Source organism: Calliopsis andreniformis, chromosome 1, assembly GCF_051401765.1.
Source record: "Calliopsis andreniformis isolate RMS-2024a chromosome 1, iyCalAndr_principal, whole genome shotgun sequence".
NCBI classification, from domain to species: Eukaryota; Metazoa; Arthropoda; class Insecta; order Hymenoptera; family Andrenidae; genus Calliopsis; species Calliopsis andreniformis.
This window is the reverse complement of record NC_135062.1, coordinates 1,753,514-1,771,470: the sequence shown is the minus strand read 5'-3', so window position 1 is coordinate 1,771,470 and position 17,957 is coordinate 1,753,514. Positions and strand designations below refer to the sequence as shown.

Sequence of the window (17,957 nt, the reverse complement as noted above, 5' to 3'; positions counted from 1 at the left end):
GGATATAGCTCATAATTGTTTCGTTACTCACTAGAATGTTTTAAAATTAAGCATGTTAAGAATGTTTTAAAATTGCCTTAATAGCAATTAAGGACTCAAAATCTGTCGTATATTCTGATGTGATTTCTAAAATGTTAGGGTTGCTTTTCGTTTTTTCTAGTAAACTTTTGAATTATAAATAATTTAGGGGGTAAGAGTTGTCTGGATTAGACAGAATTTCTTTGATTGGTAGGAGCTGTATTTCTAGTACGAAATCTTCTTCTTCAGGATCAGTTTTGGCGGTTTTCATTTTTTTTTTTTTTGCTTTTTCTTCAGTCTTCTGTGTCTCTATTGCAGTTAATTTATTTAAGACGTTTTCATCGCTGTTCGAGGGATATTCTGTTTTGTCATTATGTACCGTTGAATTGTTTGAGGATACTGATAGAGGACGTTTTGATAGTTTTTGTAGAGGAACCATTTGTGGAGAATGGAAAGTCTTTTGTAACGGTGTGATTACAGGAAAATCTTCATTGATGTTGTTTTGTTTTGATGACGTGTTGATTATTGATTGATTTTCATTTGGTAATGTATTTGTATCGGTTTCTTGGCAACTTTTAGGTACGTGACCTTGTTGTTTACAGAGGAAGCACGACATTACTCCAGATGAAGGATAAATTCAATAGTTACTGTCTTCAAAATTTATTTTAATTGAAGCTGGAATTTTCTCTAAATCCTCGGGGTGAATATAGACTTGTCGCCGAAAACTTAGTATATGGGTGAAGCCAGGTTCTGACACACCTGCTCTCAGAAAGGTTATTTCGGATCCCAATCTTATATTCAGTTTCTCAAATTAATTTTCCAAAACGTTATGAGGAATTATAGGGCAGACATTAGACAGTATAATCCTTTTGAATCTTGTTAATAAGGGACGGATTTCGAGTGTAGTGTTACCAATAATTATGTTTGTTTTGTTAACGATTAAATTATTTACAATTTCTTTGTTTGCCAGGTATAGACATATTCGGTTTCTAGAAATTCTTGAGACAAATCGTACGTTGTTTGGGTTTACTAATTTACCAACCGCTTGGGTGTAATATTTTAGAGGGATCCCTTCAATTGAGTCGATCACTAGGGCTTGCTCTTTAGTCGAAAAATTGTCGTTTTGAGCTATGGTGGCGTAACTAGTTGCGTGTATATTACTTACATTTTGATTGGACGTTGACATATTAGCACGGAAATGAACTTCTTGGTCAGAAGTCATTTCGTAGGTTGTAGATAGTGCAGAAACCCTTAGTGGGTCTCAAAAGGAACGCGTAACGTAGGTGGTAGGCTTGAACTTGTATTCTAGTTGTGTTGATATATTTATGTCTATATAGGCACTCGCGAACTGGTCACCGAGAAACGTAAACACGTCTGACTTCTGTGGAGGTACTTTTGCGACTGATGAACGTAAATGTTATTCTAGATAAGAATTGCTAATTCATCGCCTGAGCGACCCTCATCGCGCAAGGATTTTGACAACTACACACGGTAAAGTTAAAAAGGCACCCCATAATGAAGCGTGAAGTATTCATTACTGCCTGATTGAAGTCATATATTTTTCGTTAGATCTTTATGAAAATTCATGAATATATTCCTTATATTTTTTCCACGAAAATGATATCAAATACGACGTAATTCGGACCATTTTTACTTATTTGTCAGAAAATCAAATAAGGTTTGATTTGCCACGAAATATCCTAACGAAGAATCAGTCATTGAGGTTCTAGGGTAATCGCCGTGGGGTTTATCACAGTCCTTTTTACCAGACGGCATAGCCTTCTCCACTCCATGACCAGACCCTCCAGGAACAATATTCGTATTCTTTAGTAATACGACGTCGCGTCGGGTCGCTTATCTTTTCCAAACACTTGGTCTTCTTCCAAACAGTTACATGACACCCAGTAACTCGAAGCCTCAACGTAGTCATCAGCCATCAACAGTTTCAACTGGACTGTTTAGTTTTACTAATCCTCTTTCATGGCCACACACCCTAAGTCCCTATCATAAATCCCTTAAAGGCTGACCATCACTCGGTCATGTTTTCCCAAATTTTCTCTAAAAATACGTTGTCGTTAACATATAAAAATAATGCATAATTCAAATAATACATATGTCAATCAAATATAGGGTGTTTTTTTCCTAGAGACCCTGTCTCTCTACTTGATAAGCTATTGAATGTGTCATCCATGACGATGGTTACTGCAGCGAAGACGTTTACGTGCGTTGAAAAGTTTCAAATGCTAAGCATCTGAGAAACGGAAAAGATCGCTACGAAACGTTTTGCGTTTTCAACGAGAAAATTGTTTTAAAACTTAATGCTTACCTCCTTGCACATTCTTGCTACATTAAACGATGGAAGTGACTCCCTCTAACGTGTATGCAAGTTTGTAACGAGTAAGAGGGAGACCGCGAACTCCCCACTCGAGACCGCCTCAGACGGACATAATTCAGACCGCGGCCGCGAGGCGGCCACCGCGGAATCTCGCGATTCCGCGAATAAAATTGCGACACCGCGGGAATATAAAGCAGGCAAACCGGACCGGTAGACAAAGCGTTTCAGCCACCGAGCGTGTACACAGCGAGCGATCCCGTGATAGCGTACAAGCTGGTTCTCTCTATTTTTGTAACCGACTGTCCTCAGTCTTCTAACGGACCCTTGGAGGTGGTGTCTTAACCGCTCCTTGTTGTAATAACCGTGATCCTCGACGGGAGAGAGTTATCTTTCCGCGTCACCAACCTTGGGTCTCTGTGTCTCACCCGTGGCGTAGCCCGGTGGACACAGGCGACGGACCCTTCAACCAAGGTCAACGGGTGGCGTAGCCGCCGTGGCCTGTAGCGCTACTCGCAGACTCCGATCCGGCTACAACGAACCCGGTGCCCGACTGAGGCGGCACCTTCTTCCTCGCTTTCCCCCGGCGACCACGCAGCAGCGTGGTCACAAGTTGCAAAGATAATGTATGACTATGCATCCAATCCTTAAACTTCACAAGGTTTTATTGTTATACTTATGTACCCATATATTATTTGAATTATGTATTATGTTGATAAATAAACGTAGTCTGAATTACTTCGTGTTTAATATCATTTTCATCTGAAAAACATACGGAATTCGTTCTTACTATTTTCATGAAGATCTAACGCGAAATAGACAACTTTGATTAGACAATAATAAGTATTTCATGTTTCACTATGAGGAACCATTTCGACTTTTACTTTCTTCTTATTTCAAGCGTCTTTTTGGGGGGGTCTCGAGTGCCGAGTCCTTCATTGCGGAATTTTATCATCCCAAGTAACAGAAACTGGTGGATGGAGTTGGACAGTTCATCTTAGTCGAGGCTTATTGTACAACTATCATATTTATTTTTGTTAATGTTCTGGTAAAACTACGTCCTCATCTCACTGAATTTGTTAATTTTTAAATATATTGCTAGAAATCAACATTTTGAACAACTTTCTTCTATACATACATACAGAGTGTTTAATTTAACTGGAAACCCTCGAATCCAGCGTTTATATCGGCCAGAAGTAAAAATACAAACATCTTATCCCCAAAGTGACGATAGTGTCTTGTTCTGTTCTGAGTAGGTACAGTTGCTCCTATGACCCGAGAACTGGGCTCTTTCGAGATTCGGTTCTCGTCTCTCTCCAATCTGCAGTCCCTCTTTTTCTGTGTACGTCCAGGGTACATTACTGTTTTCACCCGAACCTTTCAGTCGACGATTGCGGGGAAAGAATCGGAACGGAAAAAGAAAATGAGTGGTGGGTGGACAAATGGTTTGAATAGAAGGATGAGTAAGACCTTCCTTTTTACGAATCAAATTTTATGTATGTTTGTTATATATAACCGGAATCATATCGTGTTTGGTATCGTTTCAATCGAGAGAACACAAGGAATCGATTGATATTATACTCGCGTGAAAATCCGATAGCAAATAAGGAACTTGACTTTTTCCACTTTTTAATCCCTACTTCTATGCGTGTCTTTTATGATCTTATCATTCTCGGATAGTTCAGTTAGAGCGCAAAGATTTCCATTGTTTGGTTACTTTACGACACACAATAAAGGAAGTAGTAGAGATAGGGGCGGGTGTCGATCGCGATGCTTAAAATAAGAAATTAAACATTAGTTCATTTACCAGTCGCAGAATTAATCTAGAAAAAGGTCATTCATGTCCGATTAAACAAATACATAACTAGCGCGAAAGAATACCCAGTTAGCAACCATGATCGCAATATCCATATCACTGGCACATGAATCAGAATCAACCGCCGAGAAAGGAATTCAGAATTCTGCGATCGGCAAAGGATGCCCCGTTACTCCCCTGTGCGACACGAGAGCATAATAGGACAGGAAAAAGGAACTGGAGGATCGGCATTACCCTTGAGGAGAAACGCTATTCACAGGAGAGCTGTTTGAGCCTCTCGTACAGAATTGTGAAGTCGGCAGTCAAAGTTCTCGACTCCGATCCTGATTCTGTTTCTCTGTTTCTTTGACCTGCGATTCTGACCTCGAATCTTCTATTTATGGTAGATTGTGAACATAATGAGTATATGTATGCATAGATATAACTCACTAATATTAAAAGACTAAATTATTATAATCACAAGTAAAGCAAATAAGATAAAATAACATTTCAATTCATTAGCTTTTTGCAAATAAAATTGCAGTACTTAATTATGAATGTATAAAGAAAATTATTCATTTATTTTTAAGATATTTCTGATTTTTACATTTACTAACATGGAGTCTGGTCGGTGTCAATGTCAACATACTTTTTCAGAAATTCCTTTCAAACTCCGATTTTAATTCCAACTCTGACTCCGATACCGATTCCTCAGTTTTGCGCCTACTGTAAACTGGTTTTCGCTTTTCCTTCTGACTTTTTTCTCGCGCTTGGAGAGTGAATGACTCGGGTGAAAACAGTAATCTATTATTTTTGTCTTATGAGAAGTTCTCTGGAAACAATTAAAGATAATGTTTTCCAGGGCTTTTCTCCTTTGGCACGAATAGTACTCATACTCGTATACAGAAACAGAGGGGTGCAAATTGGAGAGAGCTAGCGAGTGCCAAAGCTCGAAGGGGTACGGGCCTCGGACCATAGCACAGTGGTCCAGAAGCCCGGTTTTTGTGGACAAAATTCAAAATTTTGTCATAATTTTTGGAAAGTTGGTAATTAAGAGTTTTTGGAGTCGCTGATAATGAATCTGACAATAAAATTTAAAAATTTTTTACGGCAAGGTTATTATGATGATCTAGAGGGTGGTATTTCGTGGCCGCGATTAAAATATTTTGTAAATCGATGTCTTTCATTTTCATAGAACTGTAGCGGCTTTGCCGTTGCTACTCCCTGCAGTATTTTGCGGAGCGATTAGGCAGGTAAAGCGGGTTTTCCCCAATATTTCGAGCCCACATCTGGTAGCCAGACTTGGACGAAGTCAGCGAGGGTTTTTCCGCTGGTCACTTGAAAAGAGTTTCCTACGCGTTGACTAAGGGCAAATAAATAGCCTGTGAAAAATGGCGACTGGGCCATTGACCGACTCGCTCCGCAACCGTGCGCTTCGCGAGGAACTTTGTACGTGTCACACTCGAACAATAAATTAGTACGTGGGTTTAGTAAAAATCGCTACTTATTCAATTACCTACAAAGTGGTGACCCCGACGTGATCGTGCAACATCGGGTGTGATTGATCGCAATATAGTGTTAGTGAAGTGACTTTAGTGATTACATTAAATATATAAACACGAAAATTTAGAAATGGCGAATGACGGACTTCGTGATGGTGCAGTGCCCGCGGGTGAGCGTTTGGGAGTGCGTATCCCGGAGTTTACGCCGGACGATCCAGAATTATGGTTCTGCATCCTAGAGCGTCACCTTACAACGGCGGGTATTACCGCGGATAGCACCAAGGCCAGCTACGTTACCGGAGCACTAGGACCACGTTTCATCGCCGAGGTTCGTGATATTTTGTTAGATCCACCAGCAACGGGTCTATATGAAGTGTTAAAACGTGAATTGATCCGTCGACTATGTGTGTCGCAAGAGCAAAAGGCACGGAGGCTGTTAGAACACGAGGAGATAGGCGATAGGAAGCCGTCCCAATTTCTGCGTCATCTACGAGGTTTGGCTGGCACATACGTGACAGAGCCCTTGCTACGAACATTGTGGCTTGGCCGATTACCGGCGAATGTGCAGGCGATTTTGGCGACGCAGAAGGATTCGGCGCTGGACAAAGTCGCGGAATTAGCGGACGCCATCACCGATACTTTGCCAGGGCGCAAAGTAATCGCGGAAACAGCTTATCCAGGGCCGTCGACGCAAGTAGCTGCGAGTGATGTTCTTTCGGAACGCATGATGTCATTGTTAATATCTCTGCAAGAACAGACGGAGGTGATGAAGGAGCAGATAGCTGAATTGCGCGCCTCACGAAGGAATGGACCGTTTCACAGACGTTATGATCGTCGTCGCCCTCGCTCTCGTAGCAATTCGAGACGTAGGTCTCCAGCTAGACCACATGCAGCCAGCGGGATGTGCTGGTATCACGATCGACACGGTGCCAATGCTCATCGGTGTAACCAGCCCTGCACATATCAGGGAAACGCAAGGGGCAGTCGTTGATGGCGGCTAGCGACGCAAGCCCGACGTTTCGCCGTCTTTTTATACAGGATCGGACGACGAATACGCAATTTCTAGTGGATACTGGAGCTGATATTTGCGTATTTCCTCGCAAAGCCATATGCGGCACTTGTTTTAAAGCGGCATACGAGCTTTCCGCTGCTAATGGCACGCCGATCGCGACATACGGCACGAGGACCATCACTCTAAATCTTGGTCTCCGTCGGGACTTCACGTGGAGGTTTGTCATCGCGGATGTGTCCAGAGCCATCATCGGAGCTGATTTCCTGGCTCATTTCGGTCTATTGGTAGACGTGAGGAACCAACGTCTAATCGATGAGACCACAAAACTCGTATCGAAGGGAGCGCCAGTTCGAGAGGAAACTCCGATGATTAAAATAGTACAAGGACAGTCTGCTTATCATACGCTACTTCTGCAGTTTCCGGAAATCACCAAACCCAGCGGAATGCCAGCGGAGGTCAACCATGGTATCTGCCACCATATTCAGACGACTCCAGGGCCTTCCGTTGCATTCAAGTCACGCCGGCTTGCACCGGACAGACTTATTATTGCAAAAAAAGAATTCGAGGTAATGTTGCGTTTGGGCATTGCGCGGAGCTCAAAAAGCGATTTGGCCTCCCCGTTACATTTAGTACCTAAGAAGGGTAGTGACTCATGGCGGCCGTGCGGTGATTATCGAGGTCTTAATGCGCGTACTATCCCCGATCGTTATCCTATACGACATATTGAAGATTTTACTCAGAATTTAAGAGGAAAAAAAATATTTTCAACCATAGATTTAGTTCGAGCATATAATCAAATTCCGGTCGCTTCAGAAGATATTCGTAAAACTGCGATTACTACACCTTTCGGGTTGTTTGAATTTCCGTTCATGACATTTGGTCTCCGTAACGCTGCTCAAACCTTTCAGAGATTTATTGATGAAGTTTTACGTGGATTAGATTTTTGTTTTGCATATATTGATGACATCTTAATTGCATCTTCCTCAGCAGATGAACATATAGAACATTTGAAAATAGTATTTCAGCGTTTGAAGCAATTTAACGTAGTCATTAATCCCAATAAATGTATATTTGGAGAATCTGAGGTGAAATTTCTGGGGTATGTCGTTTCGGAGAACGGATCGAGTCCTTCGGGTGATAAGGTAGAAGCGATATTAAATTTTCCGGAACCGATATCTGCAAAACAGTTACGACGATTCTTGGGTATGTTAAACTTCTACCGTCGTTTCATACCCAAGGCGGCGCATCATCAAGCACCTTTAAACGACATGCTGGTTAACAATATCAAGGGTAATAAAGCCGTTACTTGGACGGAGGAAGCTCGTGACGCATTTTCTAAGTGCAAACAGGACCTGGCGCAGGCGACTTTGTTAGCACACCCAAAGGCTAACGCACCTGTAGCCCTTACCTGTGATGCGTCAAATTCTATGGTCGGTGCCGCGCTACACCAGCAGGTCAATGGTAATTGGGAACCGTTAGCTTTTTATTCGGCAAAACTGTCTTTACCACAACAGAAATATTCTGCTTTTGATAGGGAACTCTTAGCCATATACTCTGCCATTAAGCATTTTCTGCATTTACTGGAAGGTAGAGATTTTAGCATATTTACGGATCACAAACCCTTGACATTTGTATTTAATGGAAAGTTAGATAAACATACTCCCATGCAGATACGGTATTTAAATTTTATTAGCCAATTTTCAACCGACATCCGACATATTGCTGGTCGTGAGAATATTAGCGCGGACACTTTATCACGAGTAGAAGCAATAGAAGCTATAGATTTTGAAGCACTAGCGTCATCTCAGGCTACTGATCCAGAAATTCAAAAATTTTTACATGAGTCTTCCGGTTTGACACTCAAATTACTCACAATTCCGGGATCTAACAAGAAAATTTATTGTGACGTATCTACAAACAGCGTGAGACCTTTTCTGACAATGCCTTTTCGTCAAACAGTTTTTAATACGCTTCACGGATTGTCTCATCCGGAAATCAATTCGACAGTCAAGCTCATAGCACAGCGCTATGTCTGGCCGTCGATAAAAGCGGATTGTCGAGAATGGGCCAGGAATTGTTTGCCTTGTCAACGATCTAAAGTTAATAAGCATGTTGCTGCGCATGTAGGGTCTTTCGTGCAATCGGCAAGATTTGAGCACGTGCACATAGATATCGTGGTTCTGCCTGTCTTCGAAGGATATCGCTATTGTTTAACCTGTGTGGATAGGTTTACGCGTTGGCCAGAGGCAATACCCTTGCGCGACCAAGAAGCGGTCACTGTAGCGCGAGCGTTTTATGAGGGCTGGATTTGCCGTTTCGGAACGCCACTGCGGGTAACAACAGATCAGGGTAGGCAATTCGAGTCTTATCTTTTCAAAGAATTAAATTCTTTGTTAGGTTCGACTCATTTGCACACTACGGCCTATCATCCCGCAGCAAATGGTATGGTCGAGCGTTTCCACCGACAGCTTAAAGCGGCCATTCGTTGTTTTCAAAATGTGCGTTGGACAGAGGTTCTTCCAACCATTTTGCTGGGGATTCGCTCAGCCTGGAAGGAAGATTTAAAGACTACCTCTGCGGAACTGGTGTTAGGTGAACCTTTACGTTTGCCGGGTGAATTTTTGACACCAGCTACAACAGTAGCTACAAGCGAATTTGTAAAAGAATTGCGTAACTATTTCCGCAATATTGGTCCGTCGGAAGTGTCGCGTCATGGTAGTCCGCGTATATTTGTGTTTAAGGATTTAGAAACGTGCGATCATGTTTTTGTGCGGCATGATGCATCGCGAGCGATATTACAACAGCCATACGATGGACCGTATCAGGTTGTAAGTCGAAATCAGAAGACATTTACAGTAAATATAAATAGGAAACACGTGGTAATTTCAATCAATAGAATTAAACCGGCATATTTAATTTCGGACAATATTTCAATACAACCTGACTGTACGCAAACAATACCACAGCACACCACGACAGAACCAAATAATGTAAGAAGTGTACCACCAAATAGTAATGTACCGCTTGTACCGGCGCGACAGTCATATACAGCGGACCCATTTACGACGCGATCTGGTAGACGTATTAGGTTTCCAGATCGATTTCAAGCAGGTTTCGGGTAGTATATTAAGTTATATTTTGTATTAGAATAGCGTTATTTATAAGTTTTTTGTTTGTTGTGTGTAAAACATTTTTTATTATTGTAACGGTTTGTTGACATTTGTACGTTACGAGTATAGACTATTGTACTGGTAGGGGGGTGATGTAGCGGCTTTGCCGTTGCTACTCCCTGCAGTATTTTGCGGAGCGATTAGGCAGGTAAAGCGGGTTTTCCTCAATATTTCGAGCCCACATCTGGTAGCCAGACTTGGACGAAGTCAGCGAGGGTTTTTCCGCTGGTCACTTGAAAAGAGTTTCCTACGCGTAGACTAAGGGCAAATAAATAGCCTGTGAAAAATGGCGAGTGGGCCATTGACCGACTCGCTCCGCAACCGTGCGTTTCGCGAGGAACCTTCTACGTGTCACACTCGAACAATAAATTAGTACGTGGGTTTAGTAAAAATCACTACTTATTCAATTACCCACAGAACAATATCATTGAGATACTTAATGACAGGTTTTAAATAAGTATAACATATAGAAAAAAAAAGAAATAACAATAGTAATAGAATTTTTTATGAGTTAAAAAAAGATTGTAATATTCACCTATATTTCTTCCGTATCTAAGTCAAACTTATTCATCTGTCTAAATAATATTACACAACTAATTATAAAATAAAATAATAATAAAACAGAAACACTCTAGAAAACACTTATATCCACTGCACTGCACTGGATGTTTCGCTTTGCTGACTTCGGAAAAGACTGATCTAATGAAGCGAAAGACGTAGTGAGAAAATCTGTTCGAATCTTAAGTGTCTACGATACACAATGCTAACAAGAGGTAAGGTTCCCTTTAAGAAAACATCACAGTTATGGTCCATAGACGCCAAAACAGTTCAGGCAGGTTCAGGTCCCAAGCACAATGTCAAAATACCTCGGACGCCTTTATTAAAATTAAAACAGAGTTTTAAAAGTAGCAAGAGGTACAAGCTAAACTTTGCATATTCTTTTTAACAATTGTTTAAACTTTCGTATAAAATAAGTCCAAAGTTTAGCACTTTTAAGCATTTTTTTAAAACCCTTTTCAAAGCTTAAATTGTTATAAACTTTGGAATATTTGTTTATGGATTAAAAAATGCTTATGATGGCATGCAGAACGTAAAGTACATCTACTAACATATAAAAAATCATAATTATAACTTGTTTTCTGATATCCTATAAGTGGTATTTAAAACGTTTAAGTGAATGTTCAATTTTAGAATTTTGTTTTTAGAACGCCGTATCTGATTATAGTATTACCTAAAATGAATAATATTTTGGATTTAGGAGCTTTTAAGACTTATCAGTTTGTAGCAAAAAAAATTGTTTAATCTATTAACCTTAAAAAATTGAATTTTGGCCACAAAAATCGGACTTCTGGACCACTGTGCATAGGTAGGAGTAACCTCGAATTAGTGTATTCAACACGAGTTGGCACGCTATGATTACCGTCCCTTCTACTCCGCACCCCTGCCAAATCATAATTCTGTTCAAAACGTGGCCAGTCCGTTCGCTTTCCAACACCTACGCACAAACAGATGTATCTGTATGAACAGCTATCACGAACGAAGCGTGGATTGCTCGTGGCAAAAACTATCGAGGAACTCTGAATAAATCCAAGAGTCTTGAAAACTGAATTGCCTATGTTTTGATAGTGATCATTAAAAGATGACTATGATCATTAAAATATAGATAGAATGTAAATATGATATTCAAAGGAGGAATATTGGCAATAGTGGATCATAAGACACTTGGATATATTGAATCTAAGATTTTTGTCATGACTTCATTCTTCCAAGTTCAAGAGAATAATCTCTAACAGAATGGTGTCATGTCTATTTACAATAGCGCAAAAGATTTGTAAGTCATCCTCATAAAGAAAAAATTTGATATTGATAACAACCTTACAGGTATTGTTGAAAAAGATTGCTCAACATAGTTCTAACAATGTGATGCTTGAGGGACAGTCGAACTAGCTAAAATTCTTCTAACATACTTATTACTAAATTTTATTATTTGGAATCTATCTGTTACAAATCTTGAAATCGAATCAAAGAGGAGACTATTAAAATTGATAGCAAACTGTTTAGATAATAATACGGAATGAGAGATAACAACTTGAATACTATGTATAATGGATTGACTGTAATTTATTAAACTGGTTATAGTAAAACAGCCTGCCACAGAACCGTGTTGTTCTTCAGTTAATACAATTATTAATAAAAATGATAACCTATGAGAAACTATGTTCTCTACTATCTTTGACATGAGGTTTCGTTTGCTTGTCTACCTGCATATTAGAAACCAACAGGCTGTTTTCACTCTTAAACAAGGAAGTAATAGGAGTCCTATAATACTCCTATCCTTAGAGAAGATACTTGTTGTGAGAGATTTGTTATAAATAAGTTCAAGTATAGAGAAGACAATAAATTACAAGTTTCTTGATGTAACAATCTAACCGACAAACTAACAGGTTGGATAACCTGTTCTACTATTCTTCACGATTAAATAATATGCTGTTTCATCATCTCATTTGTATGCTAGGGGGTTATTAAATTATTACATCATTATTAATATTTATTATTGTATTATATTGCCACATTCAAGCGATTATTAACCACGCACATTAACCTTTCTGCACTGTTCGGCCTATTATCATATTCGTGTTTATAATGACATGGAGCGAAAACTTGTAATTAAATCAAATAAATAATTTAAAGACATTTTACAATTAAAAATTTTGTGCGTTGACGATGCAAATAATTATTAAGAAGAAATCGATTCATTGGCACTTGTTTATGTTACAAAATTGACAGCATGATCTGTATTAATATTATTAAAGTTACTGGGCATCTGCGCATGCGCGCTTGGAAGATACTAGATTTCTGTTTCATAGTTTTATTTCTAAAATCTGTTGTTTATTGACCTAAAATTGTTGCTTATTAAGGGTTGAGCAATTAATTTTAAGCAAAGAGCAATTATTTGGTAGCCTCGATAGATCGTTTTGTGCATTTTTTAGAAGTTTTGTGATATTGAATGCCGGTGTTAACCTATAGAAGTCCCTAGATATTCAAAACAAAGTTTTTTGGAAATGTCTCGAAAAATAAAAGTGAGCAATTAAAAGTAATTGATGAGCAATTTTGCTCATCAAGAGCAATTTTGTTATCTATATTTTATTAAAATTGGTTACTACTGTGAGCTAACTTCGTATGAGTATCGAGCGATCCCCCTTGTCTAACCTCAGTTCTTCATTTCGAGATGATGTAAATTCGCTACGTACCGGTAGTTACTTTTTTAGAGGGTATAGGCTGGGTTTACTTGGTGTAATTTTTTCTTTTTTGAAGGTTTTTTTATTGAGATTTAATTTATTCGCGAAACATTACAGTTGTTAATAGATAGACTGTGTGTTTTGCATTTGTTAATCTTTATAAAATGCAATGTCCATTGTGTTTAAAGAAAGGTATGAAAAATAAAGTGAAATTATTACAAATTAATTTGCAGGAAGCTGTATTGACATGTGAAGGAACAAAGGTAAAATTCTGCATAAGGCGTTCTAGTTTTCACAATCGCTGAAACGTCTGTTTTTCCTTTTTAATATTTTCATCTTCGGATATATCTTCATATTTTTTGCAAGTGACGTAATGTAACCTTTCTTATCAAGAAACGTAATTTTGTTCATTAAATGTAGTATCTGCTGCACTTAAATTCATAATATCATAATGAAATCAATTTTTTGTGCATAATTGATCTGAAAATATAACTTAAAATATCTATAAAACTTTGACTTTAAAAGTATGTATAGATTCCTTTTTATATATGATTTGCATTCATAATAGTAGACACTGTAATACTAAAATACCTAATTTTATTCTTTTTGCATCAAATTAAAATTAAACAATCTTGTTATATAATATAAATAGATTTCAATTATACGTTATACATATTTTTGTTATCATATTCGTGAAATTATATTAAATTGTACCCTATAAACATAATTGTTTCAAATGTTACTTTGCAAATTATATGATAAAAAAATATCTGTATTCAATATACTTTAAAATTAATTTTCACAAAAATAGAATGTTGTATAAAAATATTTGTGTCTAACACATATTGCTATTGATAATTTACTCTTTTCGTAATTAGATACTACTATAAAATAAAATCTGTCTATGTTGGAGAATTAACATATAGTGTATATTATACATGTTTTAATGTATTTTAAATATGTTATAAAATAACAAGTTTATATAATTTACATTCTAGTGTACGTGGCCATTAGGATATGAAGATTTCATATTCTGCCCAAGAATAGTAGGAAAAATATGGTCTTGTTATTGGAATGATTATAAGACAGTACCAAAAATAAAAGAAGTATTTACGACATCAAAGTTGACATCATGTAACGCACCTACAATCAATTCTAAAAATGTACTGTTCAAATATAATACTGATTTTACTTCAAATACAAATTGCTCAGAAGGTATTAATGTAAATGATACAGTGAATGCCATAGAAATCAAAAATAATAAAAAAGATCAGTCTGATATAGTTAATGATAGGATAAGTGAAGATACTATTAATAGTCTGAGTTTAAAGAACAGTAAGTTACAATCAGCTAACGAATGCACAGAAAACATTAAAACTGAAAATAAATTTATAAATACATGTAATGAGTATGTTGGGGAAAAAAAAGATATTTATATGCAATGTATTAAAGGTACTAGTAATGTTAAAGGAATTCCAAAAATAACAAATATCGAAAGAACAAATATTGATATTTCGAATGCTGTAATAAGGAATCAGAGTTCTGGTAATAATGATACACATAAAAAGCTTGTATCTGTCAATGAATTTGCACAGGATATCGACAATAAATTAATATGTTTAACAAGGAACAATCGTGTACCAATATCTGAAAAATTATTAAGTTCAGAACCATTTACAGATAGTAATCAACTCAGTGATGAACTAGCACTGAAAACATCTGCAAGTTCAGTTTCTGGAATCATGACAACAAGTATACAACAATCTAATTATACAACCAGCACTACAGCTATAGCTCGCAACATCAAAAACTCAAATACTTCAGAAATGAAAGGCTTGTCTGTGAAACGAAATATAACTAGTGGTAAACAGTATGAAAAATTTAGTTTTAGTGCAATTAAGAAAAAGTTGAAAGAAAATAATACCATTGATTCAAATAGTGAAAATGTGAAAGACAGTAACAATAAAAATACCCATAATACTCCAAATAATCAAAAAGTCATAAACTATAAAAATAATTATGATCAGATGATTCCAACTATAAATGTAACATGTAATAATGTAATAACTCAGAACAGTGACTCAATAACAACTAATTTTTTAAATGAAGAAAATACATCATCAGATACTACAATATTAAATACCACTGTGAATATAGATACTGTCTTGGAAGATCTTTTAAATAATGATTATACTATTTGTGAAGATATTAATGATGAATGGGTAAATTCTTTTTTAAGTTAAACCAATTTAGAGTATAATTTTTTAATTCACTGTAATGCCATTAAATAGTTTGTTTTCATTGTATACAATCGTAATATTCCTTTACTATGTTAATTTAGTAATATCAAAGTGAGTTAAATTATTCTTTAATACGCTGTAGTAATTATTCTATTGAAAGACAAAAATAAAATGTAACAATTAAGGACTTAGGGTAGTCACGACTTTTCGAGATTGACAGGTCGATATCTGTTACACTTTTTGTTACAACGCTAGTATTACCATTCACAAACAAGGGAACGTATTGAAGCGACAATCCCCGATTTTAATCAAACTTAGATAATAAGTAGTTCTCATGAAAATATTTGATACATTTTTTTAGTTGCCATTATGCATATTAAAAGGGTGAAATCAACTCTCAAAGTTGGGGGTGTAAAACATATTTTGTTGAATATCTTGGAAACTATTAGAGGCAGAAACTTGGTTTAGACAAAATTTGGTGTATTTTTTGACAAGGAAGTCAGCTATAAAATCAGATAGTAGAAAAATCCATTCGTTTAAAAAATTTATTAAAAAATAGTACGTTTTTGATGATCTTTCTAATTAAATGTTAATCTACTTTCTTGAATATTTATGTAAGAGAAGCATATATCCAAGTACAAAATGTGGATAAAGTAGAACTTTAATTTTTGTATTCTAAAAAGAGTTATCATACATGGACTTCTCTTATATTTTGTTTACGACGAAATCCGTCAGCTCGCACAAGTAATACGCTTTTGCGATGTTTGAGTAACAATTCTACGGTATACTGGATCGGATTGAATGATTCTCAACGAAGCTGCAGATGTAACAATGCGAAGGGTTCGCGGATCTTTTCGTGGGTCTTCCTCCTATAAGGGGTATGGAAGGTCATAGGTACCTCAGCATGTGACCAACTCGCAATCATAATGTGTTTATTGAGTCAAAATTGTTTGAGGCATCTAAAATATTAATTTGAAGTGTTCTGCGTTTGGAAAGGTATGATAGCTCTGAAAAGAGCTGATTTTACTGTAGTGCTGTACAGTCCTCAACTGTGAGAGAAAATGTTTTTTCGCTCTTTTATAGTTTGCTATCGAAGGTAATAGGCTTTCAAGCAGTCGCTGATTGACCACTAGAAGTAGAGAGGGAGTGTAGGTGATATCATTGATGTCCTTATTTATCGAAACAACTACTGAAGTAGAATTGTTCGGAGAGGTTTAATGGATAAGCAATTTTCGACCAATTCATAGTTATTAATTTTTTTACTAAAAATATTGCAGGCCTAAAGTCGTTTTAAACTTTCGATAAGTTAAACCTAAAGTTTTCTTTGTTAATATGTACGTGGTAGCTCTGAAAAAAGCTGTTTGTGGTATGGATTCTGCAATGGCTGCAAGGTAAAAATAATTAGTAAATATTATACGTTAGTTTTCACAGTAATGAAATTTAAAAAAAAAATGATGGAAATATAAATGCTCTTTACATAAAAAACATTTTAATGAGAACATCATGCCATAAATAATCTCTGCAGTGCACTGTGTATTGAAATTGATTTGAACAATCCTGCAGATTGGTATGATCGTAATAAGCTAAATATTTTAATCTGTCAAAGTGCTTGGTAATTCATTTTACAAGAAACAAGGCGCAATATTTAATTACTCAATTAATGGTAGGTATTTATCGATGGTTATTGAAATATGAGGTCTAGGTGTAACGTTATCGTCAGACCTTTCCTTCGCTAATCACATTTACAATCAGGGTCGGATTAAGATTGTTTGAGGCCTGGCGCTATCAAACCTTCGAGGGCCCACATGATTGAAAAGCGCGTGCAGGATTGGGGGGCGGGGGCGGGTGGGGGGTCGGCGATTAATCGGCAAAAAAAGCCGGTTGATCGGCCTTGAATTTTAGTACTAGTAATATCGTGATGTCACAGAAATAAAAAAATTTTTGTTTTTTGTCTAGTGTACTTATATGTATTTACTTATTTATTATATATTATATTTATACATATCTCTGTGTAACATAAGTATGATTATGATATAAAATATTAAAAGAGTGATAATTAAATTTTTTTATTTATTAAAAGCAAATTGTAATGAAGGAATGTTAAAGTTTCTGCACGTTCAGGAAGAAGGCGGTTTCTTTTATTTTTGTATATGTTACCAGCCTCGGAAAAAAGCTTTTCACTGTATACTGTGCTGGCTGGACAACACAGGTATATTTTGGCTAAAGATGCCATTTCTTTTCGGTTTATGACAGGTAATCCCTAGTCGGTGCATCACTAAAAAATATACATATTATCAGTGCATACTGCGATGAGTCAGATTGAAACCCTCAAGGCAAAGAAAAGGTGAATCAACGAAATCGGAACAATATGTCACCACTTTTTTAGTAGAATTCTTTGCTTCAGTTCTTCCTAGCTGCTTTGAATGTTTTTTATAGCACACCTTACAAAATCGTCTTACATTTCGTGCATTTCCCGGTATTTTTTTTAATTCATAACGAGGTCTTCTTCGTACGCAATTTATTGGAGAAATACAATCATTATCGGAGCATTTCATTAGATACATTGCTAATTTCATCCTAAAATCAGGAATTGCAATATTTTTTTCGGGTCGTGTCGCTACAAAATAAAGGACAATTGTTAAAATTGTC

The 17,957-nt window shown here is 36.9% G+C and overlaps 2 protein-coding genes across 3 annotated transcripts; both read left to right on the top strand.

Annotated features, from left to right (window-relative positions):
- The first annotated feature begins 5,777 nt into the window (after window positions 1–5,777).
- Window positions 5,778–6,638, top strand: LOC143180463 (uncharacterized). The gene has a single exon (XM_076380208.1). It carries the CDS (start codon window positions 5,778–5,780, stop codon window positions 6,636–6,638), a length of 861 nt encoding a protein of 286 aa, XP_076236323.1.
- Window positions 6,639–12,715: 6,077 nt separating this feature from the next.
- On the top strand, window positions 12,716–17,129 carry LOC143188329 (uncharacterized). 2 transcript variants are annotated; one of them, XM_076392547.1, is made up of 3 exons: window positions 12,716–12,909; window positions 13,302–13,331; window positions 14,067–17,129. In XM_076392547.1, the coding sequence occupies exons 1-3, from the start codon at window positions 12,892–12,894 to the stop codon at window positions 15,309–15,311; spliced, it is 1,293 nt and encodes a 430-aa protein (XP_076248662.1). In that variant the 5' UTR covers window positions 12,716–12,891; the 3' UTR covers window positions 15,312–17,129. The 2 variants fall into 2 exon arrangements, with proteins under 2 accessions (XP_076248662.1, XP_076248654.1); XM_076392539.1 differs by lacking the exon at window positions 12,716–12,909 and having other exon boundaries at window positions 13,109–13,331.
- Window positions 17,130–17,957: the final 828 nt, after the last annotated feature.